Genomic DNA, 21,574 nt, shown 5'->3' with positions numbered 1-21,574 from the left:
CTTAAGGGATGGCCCCTCTGGGGCTAAGCGAGGAAAGGTAGGAGAGGAAAGCGTCCCGACCCTGAACCCGGTCAGGGAAACAAACAAACCAACCCTAAATCCAAAACAAGGAAACGCCGACGTCGGGAAGATGGAAACCCAGCGCCTGTGAGCGCGGAGAACGGGTTAGTGGCTTCTTCGGTCTCGGGGTCGCGGACCTGCCGAGCGCCAAGCAAAAGCTCTTTTCCCGTGACATTCGTCCCCACGTCCCACAAGGTCTCCCGCTCGCCTCAGCCTTCCACAGCCCTGCCTCGGCCTACTCCAGAGGTTACCTGCGCCTCAGAACCCGGCAAGCTCTCCTCAGCCCAGCCAGCCGCTCCGTGAGCGTCTTCAAATTATCGCGCGCCAGGCTAGGAGGAAGCCGCTGCGTTCCGATTGGCCACGGCTCAACGCTTCCAGGGGCTGGCTCGGTGATTGGTGGAGCACCAGCCCTTACCCCGCCCACCCTGGCGGCTGTGTCCAAGATTCTCGCGCCCTGGTGAGGTGAAAAGCTCTGAGGGAAACCACGCCACCCACAATTCCCTGCAGCAACGCCGGGCTGCGTTCCCGGGGCCTTGTTTAGGTGCATTCTGGGAATTGTAGTTCTCGGTCCGGTTGAAGTCGATATACATTCTGGGGTCACTTGGGGTAAGAAATTTTTGTAAAATGGCCTCTCCAACGTGGCGACAGAGCAAGACTCCGTCTCGAAAATAAATCAATAAATACAGGCCTCTCCAAGATTCTGAATGCACTTATTTTTCACATTTGAAGCTTGTTAGTTTCATTTTTATCAGTAACTTTAGGTTTCTATTCACCATTTTATTTTTAAAATTAAAATATAAAACTTAACACCTGCTATGTGCCAGGCATTCTTAGATGCTTTACATGTTTTGTTTCTTTTACTTCTCACCACAATCCATAAGGTATTAATATCTATTGCCATTCCCATTTTACAAATAATACAACTGAGAACCCCAACACAATTGCTATTTACAGAACAGAGTTAAATTCTTACTTTGGAAAACCAGAAAGTTCCTAAAACGTTTATTGTTAGCTATTGTTACTATCTTTGTGTCACCAGCTCCTGGTACAGTGTTTCTGGCACATTTTTAGTTTCAAATAAGTTTAGGGTTTTATGTTTATTTTTTCAAATTTAATTTTCACAAATTTGCATGTCATCCTTGAGCAGGGGCCATGTTAATGTCCTCTGTATCATTCCAATTTTAGTACACATGCTGTCAAAGCGAGCACATAAATAAATTTCGTTAAGTGATGCCCTCAATGTCATAGAATGAAGTCAGTGAGAGTGATTTAAGAGTGTCAGTTTAAAAGGAAAGGCTGAGGCAAAAAAATAAGAATGTAGAGTTTGCTTGAGTTAAAGCGGAGACAGCTGCCCAGAAGATTCCACCCCCCGACCCCCCACCCTCCACCAGTAGCTTCGGATATGAGCTCTGTTCGGCCTTTGCTACAAGCAGGTTTTTAAAGACGAAAAAGGAGGACAGGAAGTGGGCTGATACACAACTGTCAAGCATTTTCATTTATAGAAACTACATGCATCAGTGATTGGCTAGACATTGTTAAGCTGTAGGGTGTGGGTCATAGTGTCTTGTGTGGCAGTGTGAGGTTAGTAGGTAGCTGCTTGTGGCAGAAGCAGGTAGTTTCAGGAGATGAATACATAGCTCAAGGGGATAGTAGAACATGATGGGGTCTCATTTTAATGCCTCTCCAGACCTAGTAATTTAAAAGGACTCACATTCCTCAGATAAAAGTGCTTTCTCAAAAGAGAAATAATCAGGGCAAAACCAAGTGCTGTAGGAGCCTTACATGAGTATGATTATTCCTACTTTACAGCAGGAGTACCTCTGAGGTTCAGAGGTTTGGGATGGCAGGCCTTCGATTTGAGCCAGAACACAGTCCAATCCCCAAGAGGCATATTCTCCAGGTGACTATCAGAAACAACTCGCTTGTGTGCTATGTTCTAAACCCTTGGCGCCCATTAACTTATTTAACCCTAAAAAATATCCTGTGACTTAGCTGCTCTAGTATCATCTTCATTTCGCTGCTGAGGAAAGTGAAGCACAGATAGGTTAACTAATGTGCCCAAGATGCCTCTTTCCCTTAACCCACAAATCATTGAACCAAACTCCTTGCCAATACCCTTCGCCTCGCCAGGACTAAAGATGGCGCCCACGGCCGGCGTTATGACGCGCCCCGACGTCCGCCGGAAGTGCACGGAGGAGTTCCGAGAACCAGGCGGCCGCGGAGAGTCTGGTATCCTGAGCTTCGTGAGTTGAGCGCTGCTGCTCCGCGGTGGAGTCACCGCATCGCTCCCGTGATCATGGTGTTCTACTTCACCAGCAGCAGCGGTGAGTGGGCGCCGCGCCCTCCGGGACCCTGCTGGACAGCGGGCTCCGAAGCCGGGACCCCCAGTCCGCAGCTGCGCCTGATCCTCGCTCTAAAATGCCTCCTCGATGCGAGTGCCTCTTCCCGCGGCCTCTGGTTCCCCCAGCACGTCTGTCCCTGCCACAACTGCAGGGTTTCCCCCGGCGTCTCCTCGTCATGGCGTGGGGGGCGCGGAGGGGCGATGCCACTGCTCTATTTGTATCGGGGAGTTCTCGTCCTCCAATCGGAAAGACGTCCCGTCACTCCCTGGAATTGGGCCAGAGCCTGTGGGCTCCTCCACACACCTTATCCCAAGTCTTCTTCCCACCTTCCATCTGCGGCCTTTATGGTGGCTGCGCCCTGATAATTATCCCCCGTGAGAAAGGACACACCTGCTAACAACTTTTTCTTAAGGGAAGTGCGCTTTACCCTTTCAGAAAGGGGTTGTAGGGTCTGGGATGCAACAGCAAACAATAAAAAGACCCTGGAATGTCCACTCAGCCACTCTCTGGGCAGTTGATGTCCCAGATCTCAGAAGTGACCTGTGATAATGCTCTGACTTATCTTTGATAGATAAGGAAAGGGTGCTTTTCGTTCCCAGGAAACGCCATGTTCCGAATTGGTTTCATTCTGTTCCTGTTATTCCCCTTTCCTAAAATCAACCCCCAGCTAATTCCCTTAAGACAGTTTTGGCCCATCTTTTCCAAGATGCCTTTCCTGATCCTAGCTCCCACCCCAAGATTGCTTAGCTGTTCCTTTTCTGGGACCCACTTAACGTTCCAAGTATGCCTTTGGCATTGCACTTATCACGTGGTATTAAATGGTGTCTGCTTGAGCTAGAGTGTAAGCTCCTTGAGGGCGTGGACAGGATCTCTTTACAGTAGTGCCTACTTGTCCTGTGTTTCGCTTTCCGTGGTCACATCATCACAAGAAGAAAAAGAGTGAGTACAGTAAAATAAGATATTTTGAGAGGGAGAGAGAGAGCAGAGTCACATAACTTTTATTACAGTACGTTGTTATAATTGTTCTATTTTTTTATTAGTTGTCGATAATCTCTTACTCCACCGAACTGATACATTAACTTTATCATAGGTATATATGTATAGGGAATACCAGTACCATGCCTCCCTTAATGACAAGAAGACATTCTGAGAAATGCTCCATTAGGCGGTTTCATTGTTGTAGCAACACGGTACAGTATACTTAAACCTGTGGTATAGCCTACCACAAACACGGGCTGTACGGTATACCGTGTTGCTCCTAGGCTACAAACTTGTACAGCACGTTGCTGTGCTGAATGGCTGTCGGCAATTGTAACACAATGGTGTTTGTGTATTTAAACGGGCTCAACTTAGAAAAAGTGAGTTGCACCACGGTGTTATGATGGCTACCAGGTCATCAGGCAATAGTGATCAGAATTTTTCAGCTTCGTTATAATGTTATGGGACCACCATAGTATGTGTGGTCTGTTGCTGACCAAAGCATCATTATGTGGCAAATCCCTTTTATATATGGAATTCAGCATTGTCCTCGGTTTCAGGCATCTACTGGAGATCTTGGAAGGCATCCCCCACAGATAAGGGGGGACTACTGTACTTGTTTCCCTAACTTAGTGACTGGCTAGTAGTTCTCAATAAATGCTTGTTGAAAAAATGAATGCCATTTTTTTCTTACTCATAGCACCGTCTATTCTGTTGCTACTCTATATGCTAAAGGTGAGGTTTTTTTGTTTTTTTTTTTTGAGACGGAGGTTTGCTCTTGTTGCCCAGGCTGGAATGCCATGGCACGATCTCGGCTCACTGCAGCCTCCACCTCCCGGGTTCAAGCAATTCTCCTGCCTCAGCCCCCTGTGTAGCTGGAATTACAGGAATGTGCCACCAAGCCTGACTAGTTTTGTATTTTTTTTAGTACAGACGGGGTTTCTCCATGTTGGTCAGGCTGGTCTCGAACTCCTGACCTCAAGTGATTCGCCCCCCCACCTTGGCCTCCCAGAGTGCTGGGATTACGGGCGTGAGCCACTGCGCCTGGCCTAAAGGTGAGATTTATTTTATGTATTTATTTTTGAGACAGAGTCTTGCTTTGTCACCCAGGCTAGAGTGCAGTGGCACGATCTCGGCTCACTGCAGCCTCTGCCTCCTGGGTTCAAGTGATTCTGGTGCAGCTGGGATTACAGGCACCAGCCAACATGCTTGGCTAATTTTTGTATTTTTAGTAAAGATGGGATTTCATGTTGCCCAGGCTGGTCTTGAACTCCTGAGCTCAAGTGAACTGCCCACTTCGACGACCTCCCAAAGTTCTGGAATTACAAAAGGTTGAGTTTTTGTTTTGTTCTGTTTTTTGTTTTTTTGAGATGACTTCTCCCTCTGTCACCCAGGCTAGAGTACAGTGGTGTGATCTCAGTTTACTGCAACCTCCACCTCCTGGGTTCAAGCAATTATCCTACCTCAGTCTCCCAAGTAGCTGGGATTACAGGCACACGCCACCATGCCCGGCTAAGTTTTGTATTTTGTTAGTAGAGATGGGGTTTCACCATGTTGGCCAGGCTAGTCTCAAACTCCTTACCTCAGGTGATCTACCCGCCTCGGACTTCCAAAGTGCTAGAATTAAAGGCGTGAATCACCACGCTCGGCCAAAAGGTAAGATTTAAGTGAAACTAGTTCCACATTGTTTGTGTGGGTTTGAATAAGGTGATACTTTCTCTTTAGAAATAAGATGGAGGCCCAGGTAAGTTGTAACTCACAGACCCTACTCTTCTACCGTCATCACACTGACATCTCCTTATTTTTGTCAGTAGTTTAGGTTTCCACAGTGTGCGCCGTGAGCTATTTCTCTGTTTCTGTACATGTGGTTTGTTTTACCCATATTATTAAAATTACTAGAAACAAAATTCAAAACCAGCCTGAAAAATCATATACCCTTATAGGCCTCTAAGCATTTTCATTCTTGGCAACTCAGGCATCTCTTTATAGCTTCTCCACTCGTGAATCTTCAACAACATAGATATCCATATAAACCCAACAACGGAAAAACATATACAGGCAGGGTGTGTAGGTACTGAATGTATTTTATGCTATTCTATTCCCCGTAAAGTTACTCTAAATTCTTTAAGTGCTAGTCACACATACACAGCTGCCCTTAATAGAACAAAATGCTTCACTAGATTTGTGGGTCCTGTTTTTTTTTCATTGACTTCCATTATAATATCAGAACTGTTTCCTGTTAGAAAAATATTTGGCCTCTAAGCCTAATAAAACTGCACTTGTGCAGCTGATCTTTTACAACCGCAAAGTTAATGGAAAAATCATAACTTTCTCAGTAAAATAGTAATAAAACTTTACATATTGGCAGTATAGAAACAACAAATATATAGAATCTTCAGGAAATGAATTTGTATGGCTTGCCAAGTTTTCAACTAACTGATGGTTTTTACTGCATAAAAACTTTTTTAAAATGGGAAGAAAATCTTCATAGGAAGTTGTTCTTTTACGTTTTAAGATTAATATCTGACTAAAATGTGTTCCATTTTCATTCTTTCATGCTGTCTCATAAGGGAATAATTGAACATTAGTCTAATATGTCAAATTCAAGACCATCTGATTGTAGATACTTGGCTCAAAGTCCACTTGTACTTTTAATACCTGTTAATGTCATCTACCTAAAAGTAGGTTGTTCTATAAATTGTGAAATAATCAGATCACCTCTGAAGTTGGATTGGTTGCTACCCGTAAGTCAAGTGTCTTCCAAATAATGAGTTCCAGTACTAGTCAGCCGTATTATTTAGATGAGAATAACAAATGAACTAGAATAATTCAGTTTACTTTTCCTTCTTAACATGGAAAGGAACTTAATTCAGACTTGTTGCGCAACAATGATGTTCCTTTATATTTTTCATCTTCTTTTCTTTTTTTTTTTTTTTTTGAGATGGAGTCTTGCTCTGTTGCCCAGGCTGGAGTGCAGTGGCATGATCTCGACTCACTGCAACCTCTGCCTCCTAGGTTCAAGTGATTCTCTTGCCTCAGCCTCCTGAGTAGCTGGGATTACAGGCATGCGCTACTATGGCTGGCTAATTTTTATATTTTTAGTGGGGACGGTTTCGCCATATTGGCCAGGCTGTTCTTGAACTCTTGGCCTCAAGTGATCCTCCTGCTTCAGCCTCAAGTGTTGGGATTACATGCGTAAGCCACTGTGGCAGACTAATTTTCTATTATGACATAATTTCAGTCTTTCAGAGAAGTTACTAGTAAAAGATTTCATGTATATTCTCCCAAAGTACTCCCAATTTTTTTTTTTTCTTTGAGACAGTCTCACTCTGTCACCCAGGCTGAAGTATAGTGGCAAGTGTAGTGGTGCAGTCACAGCTCATTGCAGCCTCAATTTCTTGGGCTCAAGTGATCCTCCCACTTTAGCCACAACAGCCAGCTAATTTTTAATTTTTTTTTTTATAGAGACAGGGTTTCCTCATTTTGCCCAGGCTGGTCCCGAGCTCCTGGGCCCAAGTAATCCGCCTGCCTCAGCCTCCCAAAGTGGTGGGATTACAGACGTGAGCCGCTGTGACTACAAATTCTGGCATTTTACCACATGCCTTGTCTTTCTTTTTCCCTTTCTCTTTTTCTGTATTTTTTTCTCTCCCACACACCTTTTTCCTGAACCATTTGTTAGTAAGTTGCAGTTAACCCCTGAATGCTTCAGATTTGTTTTTCTAAAATCAAGGGCATTCTCTTCTCAAAAGACATTTTTCATTATCAAAATTAGGAAATTAACATTGCAGCATGGCTATTATCTAATGAACAGGCTTTATCCAGTTCCTATTAGTGTTGTAATGATGTATTTGTAACAAATATACCATACAAATCATTGTTGCATTCTTTAGGTGTCATTACTCTGTAGCCTCCTCTAATCGGGAGCAGTTGCTCAGTCTTTGTCTTTCATGGCATTGTTTGTTGAATTACTTTGTAGAATGCCCCTCACTTTAGGTTTCTTATGGTCATTTTCTTAATCACCTCATTTAATAAGTCAACCATCAAAACATTCCTCTGTTATTCTTTTGACTGTAGCTTAGAGAGCTTGGCCTGCAGAGATAACTTTATTAATATTTTATGTCAGTTGTTATTTTTTCTTTCTTGAGACAGTCTTGCTGTCGCCCAGGCTGGAGTGCAGTGGCATAATCTTGGCTCACTGCAGCCTCTGCCTCCCAGGTTCAAGCAATCCTCATGCCTCAGCCTCTCCAATAGCTGGAATCACTGGCGTGTGCCACCACACCTAATTTTTTTTTTTTTTTTTTTTTTGAGACGGAGTCTTGCTCTGTCGCCCAGGCTAGAGTGCAGTGGTGAGATCTCGGCTCACTGCAAGCTCCCCCTCCCGGGTTCACATCATTCTCCTGCCTCAGCCTCCCGAGTAGCTGGGACTACAGGCGCCCGCCACCACACCCGGCTAATTTTTTGTATTTTTAGTAGAGACAGGGTTTCACCGTGTTAGCCAGGATGGTCTCGATCTCCTGACCTTGTGATCCACCTGCCTCGGCCTCCCAAAGTGCTGGGATTACAGGCGTGAGCCACCGCGCCCGACAGTAATTTTTGTATTTTTAGTAGAGATGGGGTTTCAACATGTTGACTAGGCTGGTCTCAAACTTCTGGCCTCAAGTGATCGGCCCACCCTAGCCTCCTAAAGTGCTGGGATTACAGGCGTGAGCCACTGCACCTGGCCTATATCGTTATTTTGAAAATTCTGTTCTAATTGCAAAAGCCATCTGTACGTTTTATAGCAGGCTAACCAAGGTAACTGTTGTTAAAAAATGTTTATGCTTCCATACATATAAATAAGTATGTGCTTATGTAAAAATAAAACGTGTGTGTGTATACCACATACACATACCATTATAATTTATTTTTTATAAATTGAATCTTCTTATATATAGATACACAAAAATACTGTTCTGGTACTTAATTTCTTCACCTGCCATTTCTTTTTAATGGGTACATGGTATTTTGTTTATGGATGTTCAAATCTGTAATATATCTAAAGAGTCTCTATTAAGGGGTGTTTAGGTTGTAAAAAGATTATTGCTTGGTGGAGTATTTTGGTACTCTATTATGGTGACATTATAGGTAGTGACATTATAGGATTGAAAGGGTATACACTTGAACTATTGCCAGGCCATTCAGAGAGAATCTGAAATGCTTTTTAGTTTTATCCCCACCCTTTTGGCATTTGTTACGTGCTACACTAAGGCCTGATCAAGGTACTACAGTGGTCAGTAATAGACAAGCATTTCTGTAAACTTGGCAATGCACACATTCTTTCAAGGTACCTTTCTCAGCTACTTCTGTACTTAGTTACTGTAAATGTCAAACAAAGGAATTAGGTTTTTCTCCCCCAAGAAAGGCAACTAGGATTGATCACTTAAGAAACTTTTCATTACTGAAAGTACAGGAAATCTCTCTGATACAAGACTTTTTAATTTAGGAGAGTGTATTGCTCTTTGTCCTTCAGGGCTCCAGGTACATGTGTGTGTTCTGTGCTGTGGTATCATAGCCAACAGACTGTCCAGCCCAACCCTGCACTTATCCGTACTTTGCTTCAGTGTGTATTTACGCTTCAGTACTTCTTCATCGCAGGCTTTGTAGCCTGAGGGCCCAGTGTCTGTAAATTCAGGAGTTTAGTCTAATTGGATCAAACAAGTTTTGGTAGACTAGCTTTGAAACCTGGCACTCAGTTATAATTTCAGTAGGAAACTTTAATCCAAGATCAGGGATGTCTGCAATAAAACACTACCTTGGTAAAGCAAATGTCATTTCTAGGATAAGTCATACCCAGAAGATTCTACTTGATTTAGGACAGTTGTTTCTAACCCTGACCTTACATTAGAATTACTTGGAAGGCTTTTAGAAAACACAAATGCTCACTCTTGCCCACCGTAGATTTGGATTTAGTTGATCTGAGGTGAAGCTGGGGCATAATTAGATGATTCTAATGCAGATCAGGGGTCAGAGTCACTGGTTTAGAAGTTGGAGAATCATGGTCTCCCTGAATGCAATAGAGAGCCTGTTAGAATTTGCAGCACACCTGGAATATGATGGGTAATATTGGCTAAAAAACTTATGCAAAATAAAACTTTCATGAACATAGGAACTTAGTTGTGGGGTTTAGTTTTCTTTTCTTTTTTTTTAATCTTGAAGGGAAAAGTATAGGACTGGACTGGTGATACCATTGAACTGTAACCCTGAGAAAGTAGGAAAGTAGCTATTGATAGGGATGGTAAACTTTTTCTTTTGGGGCCAGATAGTAAATATTTTAGGCTTTGTGAGTCACCTACAATCTCTGTGGCGTATTTTTCTTTGTTTTGCTTTTTCTTCCAACCCTTTGAAAACGTAAAAACCATTCTTAGCTCAAGGGCTGTTCAAAAACAGGTGGTAGGCTGGACTTGGGTCATGAGCCATGGTTTGCCAACCCCTAATGTAAGCATTGTCACTTGTTTTTCACATGGAACAATTTTGTTGGTAATGAAGTTACTAATTGTTTTTTATTTTTGTTTTATCTTAGTTAATTCATCTGCCTACACTATTTACATGGGAAAAGATAAATATGAAAGTAAGTTTTCAAAAGCATTTGATTTTAAAATTTTCAGCAGGTAAGTGTTATGTCTCTCTCACCACCTTCCATGCCCCCGACCCGGTTTGTTGGTTCTAAGTTTTCACCTACTTTGATAAACTAGCTTATGAGAAACAAAACAAGCTCATCCATTATAAGGAACTCCAAAGGATTAACTTTCCTAGAATTTAATTGTATAAAATAATATTTGAACTAATTGGTCCATCCGTTGCTGATTAGAAACTTACACTTTACAAGAAGTATTGTGTTGTTATTTGATTTACAGTAATATGAATCACAGATTAACCTTTGCTGTTTACTTCAAATTAAAAAAAATCCTCTGTGGTTTGAACTTTGGAGATCATTTTCTGTCTTTTTTTTTTTTTTCTTTGGGAGGGAGTTTTGCTCCATTGCCCAGGCTGGAGTGCAATGGCACGATCTCAGCTCACTGCAACCTCCGCCTCCTGGGTTCAAGCAATTCTTCCACCTCAGCCTCCCGAGTAGCTGGGACTATAGGCATGCGCCACCACATCTGGCTAATTTTTAGTAGAGACAGGGTTTCACCATGTTGGCCAGGCTGGTCTCGAACTCCTGACCTCAAGTGATCCACCTGCCTCAGCCTCGCAAAGTGCTGGGATTACAGGTGCGAGCCACTGAGCCTGACCCATCTATTTTTTACAACCATTTTAAAATGGTTAAATTAGTGAAATTAGTGAAAACATACTTACTGGGGCTTTTGAGGCTGAAAATGCTCTTTTTGAGTTAAGAAATACTAGGATTTTTCAAACTTCGTTGACCGCTTTTCTTAGTATGAAGTACATTATGTTTTGATGTACACGTTCATATCGCTAAAACAAAAACTTACAGAAATTACTCATACTACTTGCTATTCCCTCTTTTTACTATTTCTATTTCATTTTTGAAAGCTAATCTCAATCGGCTAAATAAATTTTTTGGCCGACTAATAAATTTGAACTAAAGTTTAAAAAAAGAGTAGGTTTTCATGATAATAAAGTTATGACGTTAACTTTGGGTGTGACTTAATGGTGAAGCAGTCTGCAGCATATTAATACTTGAGTTTTATATTTCTCTTACCCATAAATCATCACAAGTAACATTGACTATTAAAGCATTTTTCTTATGTAGCTGAGGAGGTGCTGCTGTCTCCCTATGTTATGTTGAACAATAAGGCGGAGTAGCAGGAATCATGATTATCTATCGTGAATACAAATCCAAATATGTTTTTCTTTGTACCATATCAAGAGTGGGAACCTGAGGCTTAGATTACTGAGAAGCACTAAAGCAGAGTTAGTTGCCACATATGCTTGTGCGAGTTTTGCACTGTGCAACCTAGTGGGTGGGGTGTGAAGGGCTGCCTTGATTCTGGTTCACACGGATGGGCTAGCAGTGGTGCCAGCCTAAGGCAGCTGTGCCAGTGACATTCCCACTGTGTCTCTTCTGTCCTTCTCTGTTCATTTACTGTTTGCTGGGGGCTTGTCTTTATGGGACCATGTTCCAGCCTGTGTCAGGTATCCGAAGAGGAAGATTTAGTTTGCGCTTTCACAGCATTCAGGTGGACTTACACACAAAAATAAGTATGGCCCAATTTTATTGTGAATGTACTCCAAAAAGTAAGGTCTATTTTTTAAAAACTATAGACAAAATGAAGTAACATGAATAGTAAATGCTGTAGAAGTAGACAGATGAGAGATAGTAAATGTGATTGAAAGCTGAGAAGGCTTTGTGGAGGAGTGGGTTAGGATGGACTAGATTGTGGAATCCTTTGAATGTCTGTTGTAGGAATATATAGATACAAATCTAGATACATAATTTATGTCACAGATATAAATTTAGATGATATTTTTAGAGCTCTCTGGAGTGGCATTTTGCTGTCATTAAAACCTATGTAGAAAAAAATTTAAGAGGCCAGGCATGGTGGCTCACGTGAGCCTGTAATCCCAACACTTTGACAGGCGGAGGCGAGAGGATCACTTGAGCCCAGGAGTTCGAGACCTGCCTGGGCAACATAGGGAGACCCTGTCTCTACAAAAAACAACAATAAAAGAAAATATTAGCTGGGCATAGTGACACACACTTGTTGTCCTAGCTACTCAGGAGGCTAAGGCAGGAAGATGGCTTGAGCCTGGGAGGTAGGCTGCAGTGAGCCGTGATCGTGCCACTGCATTCCAGCTTGAGTGACAGAGCGAGAATCTGTTGTCTGAAATAGTGTATGTATGTATGGAACACTTTTTCTCTAGGAACTCTTAGAGTCATTTGGAGGTATCAGCTTTTCCTAGGCTGCCTTGTAAGAATGGACATTACTTCTCTAAATCACCCCATTGTCTGGCATTCCTAGCCCATTGCATTTATTTCTAATAGTCTTTATGACTTCAGACCAAGAACTCATTAGAACCGTCAATTTAAGTGGAATGATTTACTTTCACTGAAATGCTTTCAGGTCTGTTCTTTTTATCAGCCAGCAGGTGTCATCAGGGAGCCAAACTTTGCCTGACTGAGGGAAAGAGATTTTTTAAATTTCTCTTTCCTTTTTCTGCTTACCTTTTGGCTATTTGCTCAGTCCTACTTAAAGCATTCGAAAGCCTTTCAGAAAACTGATGGTGTCTACAGTTGTTATGAGTGCCTTCACCCAAGATGTGTCTTCCTTTTGCTTTTCCTTTTCTGGACAGTAAATACCCCATTCAAATTATATAGACCATACTTTCTTGGGTACATTTTAAATCATCACATATGAATCATTCACAGTTTTTTTTTTTTTTGAGACAGTCTCTCACTCTGTCACCCAGATTCCAGCGGCGTGATTTCAGCTCACTGCAACCTCCACCTCCTGGGTTCAAACAATTCTCCCACCTCAGCCTCCCAAGTGGCTGGGGCCACAGGCACGTGCTACCATGCCTGGCTAATTTGTGTAATTTTAGTGGAGACGGGGTTTCGCGGTGTTGGCCAGGCTGGTCTCAAACTCCTGACCTTAGGTGATCTGCTTACCTCAGCCTCCCAAAGTGCTGGGATTACAGGCGTGAGCCACTGTGCCCAGCCTCGTTTATAATTTTAAATTGGCATTTAATACTTAAATACTTCTGTATTAAACAGAATTATTACCAATTATTATGGCTATATGAAATATTTATCGATATAACCTTTATGTAGTGATATATATTAGCCTTAAAAAATGTGCATTCACTTTGAGCGAATACTTTAGCTTTTAGAAATATACCTTAAGGAAATAATCAGAAATATGGACAACTTGATTTAAAACATTTATTGAAGCATTTATAATTAGAAACAACCCAAAGGCCAACAATAGAAAAGTGTATTCATATAAGAGAATTAGGTGGTCATTGTTCCCAAAGAACTTTATTTTTATTTTTATCTAATAAATACATAGTTTAAAAAGTTAAGTAGTAATAGAATGCTTAGAATTAAAAAAAAAATCCGGCTGGGCACGGTGGCTCACTCCTGTAATCCCAGCACTTTGGGAGGCCGAGGTGGGTGGATCACAAGGTCAGGAGATCGAGACCATCCTGGCTAACATGGTGAAACCCTGTCTCTACTAAAAATATTTAAAAATTAGCTAGGCGTGGTGGCGGGTGCCTATAGTCCCAGCTACTCGGGAGGCTGAGGCAGAAGAATGGCGTGAACCCAGGAGGCAGAGCTTGCAGTGAGCGGAGATCGCGCCACTGCACTCCAGCCTGGGTGACTGAGCAAAACTCCGTCTCAAAAAAAAAAAAAAAATACTTCTTAATACCCATGTTCCACCCCACCCTGTACCTCCCCAGATAATTACTTTTCACTCTGTTAGCTATTTCTTCTGGTATTTTATTTCCATATGTGATAGAATTTTAGGTGATTTTTATTTTCTTTTTATACTTCTATTGTTTGTTTTGTTTTAAATTTTCTATAATTTTATAATCAAGTTATTTTTCTTAAGTAAAATAGTGCTTTAAAGTTTCAGCAAGATCATTTTAATGTTTAAGTATTATTAGGTGAGCTGATTTTCTGAAACATCTAATGTGGCTGCATTGTTTGTCAGTGTTAGTTTTATTATCTTCATATAGAAATATCTGAGCCTTAGATTAGAAGTATTATATAAATTTATAAAAATTATAGGTCTATATTGTCCAATTTTGAAAATTATTATTTTTTCTGTATTTTCAAGCATCAAGGCCTCTGAATTACTCTTCTTCATTGAGGGAGAGAGAAATTTGTGGGAGGAGCTGACATTTCTCCCATTCTTAACTTATGAACGCTGGCATATCTTCATTTGACAGTTTTTGCTTCTTTGTTTTCTCATGTCTCATTGCAGATGAAGATCTGATCAAGCATGGCTGGCCTGAAGATATCTGGTAAGTAACAATTTCGGTTCTGCTCTCTGTAGATCATCGTTTCCTTTCTTAGACTTGGCCAAGCATTCAAACTAGAATCGTGCTTTGTACTGTGGTTTATGGGTCTTCAGGGGTAAACAGCTGACTGCCAGTTCCCTTCATTTCTAATTACCTTGCAAGTTGGAAATGATGTTTTTGAGTTTGATCTCAGGCTTGAGAGCAAAGGCCTCTAGGACACAGGCCTTCTTTTTCCTCCTTTTGTCTCCACGCCGTAGTAAGTTACTGAGACCACACCTCACTTAAATATTCAGGCCACTGTTCTTGAGTAGTAAAATGAAGACTCCACATGAAGCAATGAAGAAAATAGATACAGGCATCCATGTAGATGGAATAGATGGAGGTTCTGACTGGTCCAACTTTAAAGGAAGCACACTTGTTCCCCTTTGTCTTCTAAACTCCCTGATGAGTTTAGCTCTGTCTTGATCCAATCCCAACGCCTTCTCTCTAAAACAATGTATGCAAACTGTTTTAAATAATAACATATACTTTCTTAGTCTCCCTTTGAGATGACTTATTTTGCTCACAAAACCCAGTCCAAAGAAAAGAATACCAAACAAACAAAAAGACTTCATTTAAGCTGAATTCTTTTCTCTGTCTTAGAACACCATTTAGACTTCTACCATTCAGACTTGGGACCGTTTATGAACACGTGGGCTTCTGTCCTATAACACTCTCACACCCAGTTTACTTTATTTGTCTTCATCTTCAGCTTCCACCACTGACTCTGACCCTAGTGTTGTCTCTCTTCTGGAGCACAGTCCTGCCTATGGAGTGGGATATCATCTTCCCGACCCCTCATACCTCCTACTAAATGTTATCCCTGAAGATAAAGGCACCTGGGTCCCGTTTACTTTATTATGATAGTGAACATCTATCAAGCACTTAACTATATGCCAAATACTACTAAGTGTTCACCTCCAGTAGTACATTTAATTTCACAACAACCCTGTGAAATAGATATTAATATTATGCCCATTTTTTCAGATGAGGAAATTAAGGTTAAGAGAAACTGACAGAGTCTGCTCTGTCTGCTACTGGCGCCGGCTCTGGTTCTAAGTCACTGCTTCTGTCTCCTCCAGACTGCTACTCTTTTGGCTTCAACTCCTTTCTTCTCCCAGGCTGTTGCTGCAGCTCTCTCTGGACCTCTTTTCTCCAAATGGGGACACAGACCCCTCACTTAATTCCCTCTAGTGATGGAGCTGAGGCTGCTGCTTTTTAGTAGAGTTGATTTAATTTTCTTTTTCTTTTTTTTTTTTTTGAGACAGAGTTTTGCCCTTGTTGCCCAGGCTGGAGTGCAATGGCATGATCTCGGCTCAGTGTAACCTCTGCTTCCTGGGTTCAAGAGATTCTCCTGCCTCAGCCTCCCAAGTACCTGGGACTACAGGTGCCCATCACCATGCCTGGCTAATTTTTTTGTATTTTTAGTAGAGACTGGGGTATCACTGTGTTGGCCAGGCTGTTCTCGAACTCCTAACCTCAGACGATCCACCTGCCTCAGCTTCCCAAAGTGCTGGGATTGCAGGCATGAGCCACCACGCCTGGCTGGAACAAAGGAATTTTAAAGGCTTTTTAAAATCTGGTCCCTATTCCAGCACAATAGCCTGTCTTCTAAATCCAAATATGTCCTCAAGTTAAACCCTGCTTGGTGCTCTCTTGCCTCAAGTGGGCAGTGTGCAATGCTGAAAACAGCCAGACTGGGGCTGCCCGCCTTCCTGCGGCCTGAGACAGTAAGCTGTATGAGGACAATGACCACCTATTTCATTAACTACTATGTTCCCAGTACCTAGCATAGGTCCTGGCACATAGTAGGTATTCAGTAAATATTTGTTGATTTCCTAATTGACTCTCTGCCAGCATAGAAATAGTCCCCATGAATACTTCCCTACAATGGCCACATCACAGTTATCTTCATTTTGAGCTCCTGCCACCTGCAGCTGGATGATTTTCAGTTGTTTTTAAAGACCAGCTATCTCTAGACTCTCATGGAAATAAGAATGGCTGCACCTGTTAAGCAGTTAGCTGATGGAAATTTTTAACCTATAAGGTTTGAGGCATAAATACCTGCATAGAGAAGGCTACATAATCAGATGCAGCCTGCAAATCAGTGTACCACAGTCTTCTACCTGACTTTCATTTGTTTAATTAAATAAATGGAAGAGAAATTTCCAGTTTACAACCCACATCCAATAAATTATGACCTCAGTTTTTCATTTCATTAAGGTTAGTACTTCCCAAATTGGTCTACAGATACCGAGAGGCCCATTTTGACCCCCTTTAATAGTCTTGAGATGAATGACTCTTGTTGGATGTGACTGGCTTTTACCTTCAGAAGCTACACTTGAGGTGTGATGTGAGTAGGTGTAGACCTCAAAACCCATTCCAGCTGTCAATTTTGGACATATTCCAGGGAGTGCTAAGAATGATCCTGAGTTGATCACTATTCCAGCGTGGCGTGTTTGCCTGCTTCACTTTGTGGAGCTTTTGAATCATTCATTACCTCTGTGAATGTCAGCATCTGAATTTATCCCGGAAAACCTCCTGAGGCTCTTTTAAGCAAAGGGTTTTCCTAGGAATCAGTGAGAATGGAACTAAATTCATCTTTTCTTTTCTTTCTTTTTTTTTTTTTTGAGACAGAGTCTTGCTCTGTCACCAAGGCTGGAGTGCAGTGGTGCAGTCTTGGCTCACTGTAACCTCCACCTCCTGGGTTCAAGCTATTCTCCTGCCTCAGCCTCCCAAGTAGCTGGGATTACAGGCATGCACCACCACAACAGGCTTATTTTATTTATTTATTTATTTATTTATTTTTTGAGATAGAGTTTCGCTCTGTCACCCATGCTAGAGTGCAGTGGTACCATCTCAGCTCACTGCAACCTCCACCTCCCGGGTTCAAGTGATTCTCCTGCTTCAGCCTCCCAAGTAGCTGGGACTATAGGCACCCACTACTATGCCTGGCTAATTTTTTTGTATTTTTAGTAGAGATGGTATTTCACCATGTTGGCCAAGTTGCTCTCCAACCCCTGAACTGAAGTGATCTGCCCACCTTGGCCTCCCAAAGTGCTGGCATTACAGGCGTGAGCCACCGTGCTTGGCCCTAAATTCATCTTTAAATGTAGGAAAATAGAAATAGTGTGCATTTACTGTGTCCAGACCTCCTAACGATTAGTATTTCCACAGACTCCGCTTTAAGTAGTTGGACGGCCCAGCTCCAGGGCCCTGAACGTGTATCCTCAGACAGTTTATGCTCATTTAGGGAAGTTTCTGGTCTCTGCATTCAGAAAAGGGTAACAGGGAGAGGAAGATAACAAGGATAAGAGGGAACTATGGTTATAGTTTAAACTTTGAGTAAATGTTTAGAAAGATTTGAGAAGTCGTTTGTTTCTTTTTTAAGGAAACTTGCTCAAGATTGTTTATAGAGCTGGATTTTTTTTTTTCTCTTATAGTTTCATCCATTCTCCCCTGCCCTTTGTAGAGGTGTATCTATCATATACAAACCTGAAACTGGTGTATATTAGTAAAGTTGCTGTATTTTGGCAGTGATATTCCTGTGTACGTTTTGGTTCTTTCTCTCCTTATGTATGAATATCATTAAATATATATTGAATTATTTGGGTGTTTCTTTTGACAAAATCTACATAGAGACCTTTAAGAAAAAAATCAGAATGTAATCTACTGTAGGCCCATGGGGAAGGAGATGTTGTAAATAGAGAACTGCCTTAAGGCAAATAAAAGTTGGAATGGGAGAAGTTACTTCTCAGTTATCTTGGTTACTAGTGTGATATTTTCCTAAGATTTTGAAAGACGGTAATGAGATATGTAATTTTTAGATTTGCAAAAAACACAGGTTTTTCTGGCTGGAAAATGTCCAGCTGAAGGTGATAATTAGTTTGAATCTCTCACATGGGAATGCAAATGAGTAAGTGAACCACTTGGAGAAATATAAGTCAACTAAGATGTTATGTCCATTTCTGGCTATTACTAATGATTAAGAGTAAAACCTAGAGTCATCACAGACTGTGCCAAAAGTGCCTAATATTTTTCTGTATTCATAGTGAATAGCAAGATGATTAACATCTTTAAAGAAGGCACTTTTATATAGAATCTTACAGTCTACATCTTGTACTAGGTGTGAAGGTGACCATTTTCACCTCTAAAACATTTATTAGTGCTTAAGAAAATGGCTAGAGAAACTTAGTGGGATGTAATGGTGCCTCTTTAGGATTTTCTGAACATTCTTCAGTCTGGAAAGGTAAGGACCAAGGAAGCAGTATGACTGATGTATTAGTCCGTCTTACATTGCTATAGAGAAGTACCTGAGACTGGGTAATTTGTAAAGAAAAGAGGTTTAATTGGCCGTGGTTTGGCAGGCTATACAGGAAGCATGGCAGTGTCTGTTTCTGGGAGGCCTTGGGGAACTTTTAATCATGGTGGAAGGCAAAGGGGAAGCGAGGCATCTTACATGGCAGGAGCAGGGTGCTGGGGCCATGCACTTTTAAACAGATCTCATGAGAACTCTGTCACAAGAATAGCACCAAGGGCATGGTGCTAAACCATTCATGAAGAATCCACCCCCATGATCCAGTCACCTCCCACCAGGCCCCACTTCCAACACTGGGGATTACAATTTGACATGAGATTTGGTGGGGACGCAAATCCAAACCATATCAACTAAAGTTAACAGAATCACGAAGTGACAATCGCGTTACCTTGTTTGTTGTGTGATGCTGGGATTCTGAGGGGGCATTTCCGGGTATTGGAAAGAGAAAGTCAAGTTCATTTGGTGAACTGAAAACATAAAAATCTCATATCCTGAATGTTGCATAGATTTTAAAAGGTTTAATTAAATTGATAGATTGATAGAGTCATAATGAAAGGTAAATTTAAGGGGTGGGGGACATTCTGAATGTTTTTAGGACAATGTCAATAAAGGACAGTGCTCACCCAAGAGACATATATTAGTATCACTGTCAGAACGTAGGGCTGGATGAACTACTGGGCTTGTGAATTATTGGGTTACATTATTGAATTGTAATCCATTTAATGATGTGTTCTGCTTAGCGTCTTTAGGCCCCACCTCACTCTTCCAGCTCTCTATTCAACATTCTTTTGGATTGTTTTGCTATCACTTGAAATTTGGGATGTCACAAACAAAACTGTCGTCTGTTTCCCCCAAACTGTGGTTCTGCTTATCTCCCAGGCTGGCAGCATTGGAGACTCACTGACTTCTTTCATTCCCCACTCTTTTCACCTGAAATTCCTTTCCTTGGTTTTGCTCTAAGTCCTATGCTTCAGTCAGGGGTCAAGCAAATCTCACTGCCTCCTTTTTAATCATGAAGCCTTTGGTCACTGATAGTTCTTTTTATATCTTGAAAAATCACCCTTCCCAGCAAGTTAATATTTAGTATCTCTGCTCATCTTGGCACTTACTCACAGCTCCATAACTCAGTGTTTCTCGTACCTCTTCATGGTGATGGGGAGCCCTTTGGAGGTGGTGACTCTGCTGTATACTCCTCATGATGCTTCACATGTGGCAGGCATGGAGTGAACACTTTTTAGAACAGAATGCTTTAAATGGCATGTGGCCTGAGGAGATAATTGTCTTGTACCTCTTGCTAAAAGTGGTTTTCATTCTTTGTAGGTTTCATGTGGACAAACTCTCTTCGGCTCATGTATACCTTCGATTACATAAGGTAACTGAATTTAAACGTGGATTCTTGACTTTTCTCCTGATGATGCGTCGTATCTTGTTCTTTATCTTTTGCAATTAAATTGCTTAAAGTAATAAGTCGGTATGCAAATCTAGAAGTTAACAAATGAAGACATATCTTCCCTCTGACCCAGAAAATCACTCTGTAATATTCTAGATGATTTTTGAGATGTAGAAGGAGGTAGTGTACGTATTTCCCAGCTAGACGCACTGCTTATTCTGCCACTTCTGGTGTGCTGTCTGTCATCTCTGCTTTCCTTTTCTTTCGATTCAGTTGACACTCCCAGACTTTCTGTCTCCTCCAGTGGATATCATGTGTGGCTCATGTGATTCTCCTGCCTCAGTGAAGGGCCGGTGTTCCCAGCTATCCTGGGCTTCTTTAGGAAGTTTAAAAGAACATGCTAGTAATAAAGGAAAAAATATTTAATGGCCTCTAGTAATGCAATACCACTATTTTTCCAATCTGTCTCTATTCGTATATTTTATATAGTTGAATCATAGGGTATATATGCTTGTGAGTGTACTGCTTTCTTTTTGATAAACTTTTAACTTTGGAAAAATATTAGATTTACAGAAAAGTGGCAGGAGTTATACAGAGTTCTCATCTACCCTTCACCTAGTTTCCTCCATCATTAATGTCTTACATTACTATGGCAGATTTGTCAAGATGGAGAAACAAACCTTGGCATGTTGCTGTCACCTAAACTCTGGACTTTATTTGGATTTCACCAATTTTCTATTAATGCCCTCTTTTTGTTCTAGTAGCCAGTCTAGAGTACCATATTACATTTAGTTGTGTCTGCCTAGTCTCCTCTAGTCTTTGACAATTTCTCCATTCTTTCTCTGTTTTTCATGACCTTGACAGTTTGAGAAGTACTGATCAGGTATTTTGTAGACTATAGCTCAGTTTGCATTTATCTGATATATTTTCTTGTGACTAGATGGGTTATGGGTTTAGGGGGAGAATATCACAGAGTGAAGTGCCTGTCTCATCACAGCGTATCAGGTGTGTGCATTACCATGACTTATCATTGATGACGTGAGCCTTGATGGCCTGGCCAGCGTAGCGTTTGGAGGTTTCTCTACTACAAGGTCGCTTTTCTCCCCCTTTCTTTACTCTTATTTGAAAGCAAGTCACTAAGTCCAGCCCATACTCAAGGAGGAAGAGGATGGAATTAAGCACTACTTCCTGGATATGGGAGTGTCATATACATTATTTGGAATTCTGGAAGGAACATTTTTCTCTTTTCCCCTATTTATGTATTCTGTCATTTATTTGCATCAGCCTAGACTCCTGTGTTTATTTTATCCTTTGAGATATGTTCTGGAACCGGGTTATTTTACTCTGATATCGTTGCAGCTTCAGCTGGAACTCTTTCAGTGGGCTTCCATGTGCTCCCGTGTCCTCTGACTTGCTCCCATCCTTTTGTTCTTTGAGCACATCCTTGCTTTCTGGCACTACGGAGAGTTCCAGGCTCGTCTT

General features: G+C 41.5%; 2 protein-coding genes and 1 non-coding gene across 9 annotated transcripts in view; 1 reads left to right on the top strand and 2 right to left on the bottom strand.

The window, feature by feature from the left end:
* The window catches only part of ESCO2 (establishment of sister chromatid cohesion N-acetyltransferase 2), a 31,027-nt gene extending 30,504 nt beyond the window's left edge, over positions 1-523 (bottom strand). The window contains exon 1 of the mRNA XM_025393959.1: positions 312-523. The gene's annotated coding sequence lies outside the window, so the exon portion shown is untranslated. The remainder of the gene's footprint in view (positions 1-311) is intronic.
* Positions 524-1,167: 644 nt separating this feature from the next.
* Positions 1,168-1,269, bottom strand: LOC112630821. Its single transcript, XR_003120958.1, has one exon. It is a non-coding gene; the product is annotated as a U6 spliceosomal RNA (small nuclear RNA).
* A 974-nt stretch (positions 1,270-2,243) lies between these two features.
* CCDC25 (coiled-coil domain containing 25) overlaps positions 2,244-21,574 on the top strand; it is a 41,706-nt gene continuing 22,375 nt past the window's right edge. For 2 of the 7 annotated variants that reach the window (XM_025393960.1, XM_025393962.1), the window contains exons 1-4: positions 2,250-2,384; positions 9,940-9,987; positions 14,309-14,348; positions 20,023-20,074. In XM_025393960.1, coding sequence (XP_025249745.1) covers positions 2,357-2,384; positions 9,940-9,987; positions 14,309-14,348; positions 20,023-20,074 — 168 coding nt within the window. In that variant the 5' untranslated portion in view covers positions 2,250-2,356. Of the gene's footprint in view, positions 2,385-9,939; positions 9,988-14,308; positions 14,349-19,163; positions 20,075-21,574 lie in introns of those variants that run through there. The other 5 variants (XM_025393966.1, XR_003120792.1, XM_025393965.1 and 2 more) reach the window with 5 other exon arrangements.

Source organism: Theropithecus gelada, chromosome 8 (genome assembly GCF_003255815.1).
Source record: "Theropithecus gelada isolate Dixy chromosome 8, Tgel_1.0, whole genome shotgun sequence".
NCBI classification, from domain to species: domain Eukaryota; kingdom Metazoa; phylum Chordata; class Mammalia; order Primates; family Cercopithecidae; genus Theropithecus; species Theropithecus gelada.
Note: the sequence above shows the minus strand (reverse complement) of the source record. Positions and strands in the feature narration are given on the sequence as shown.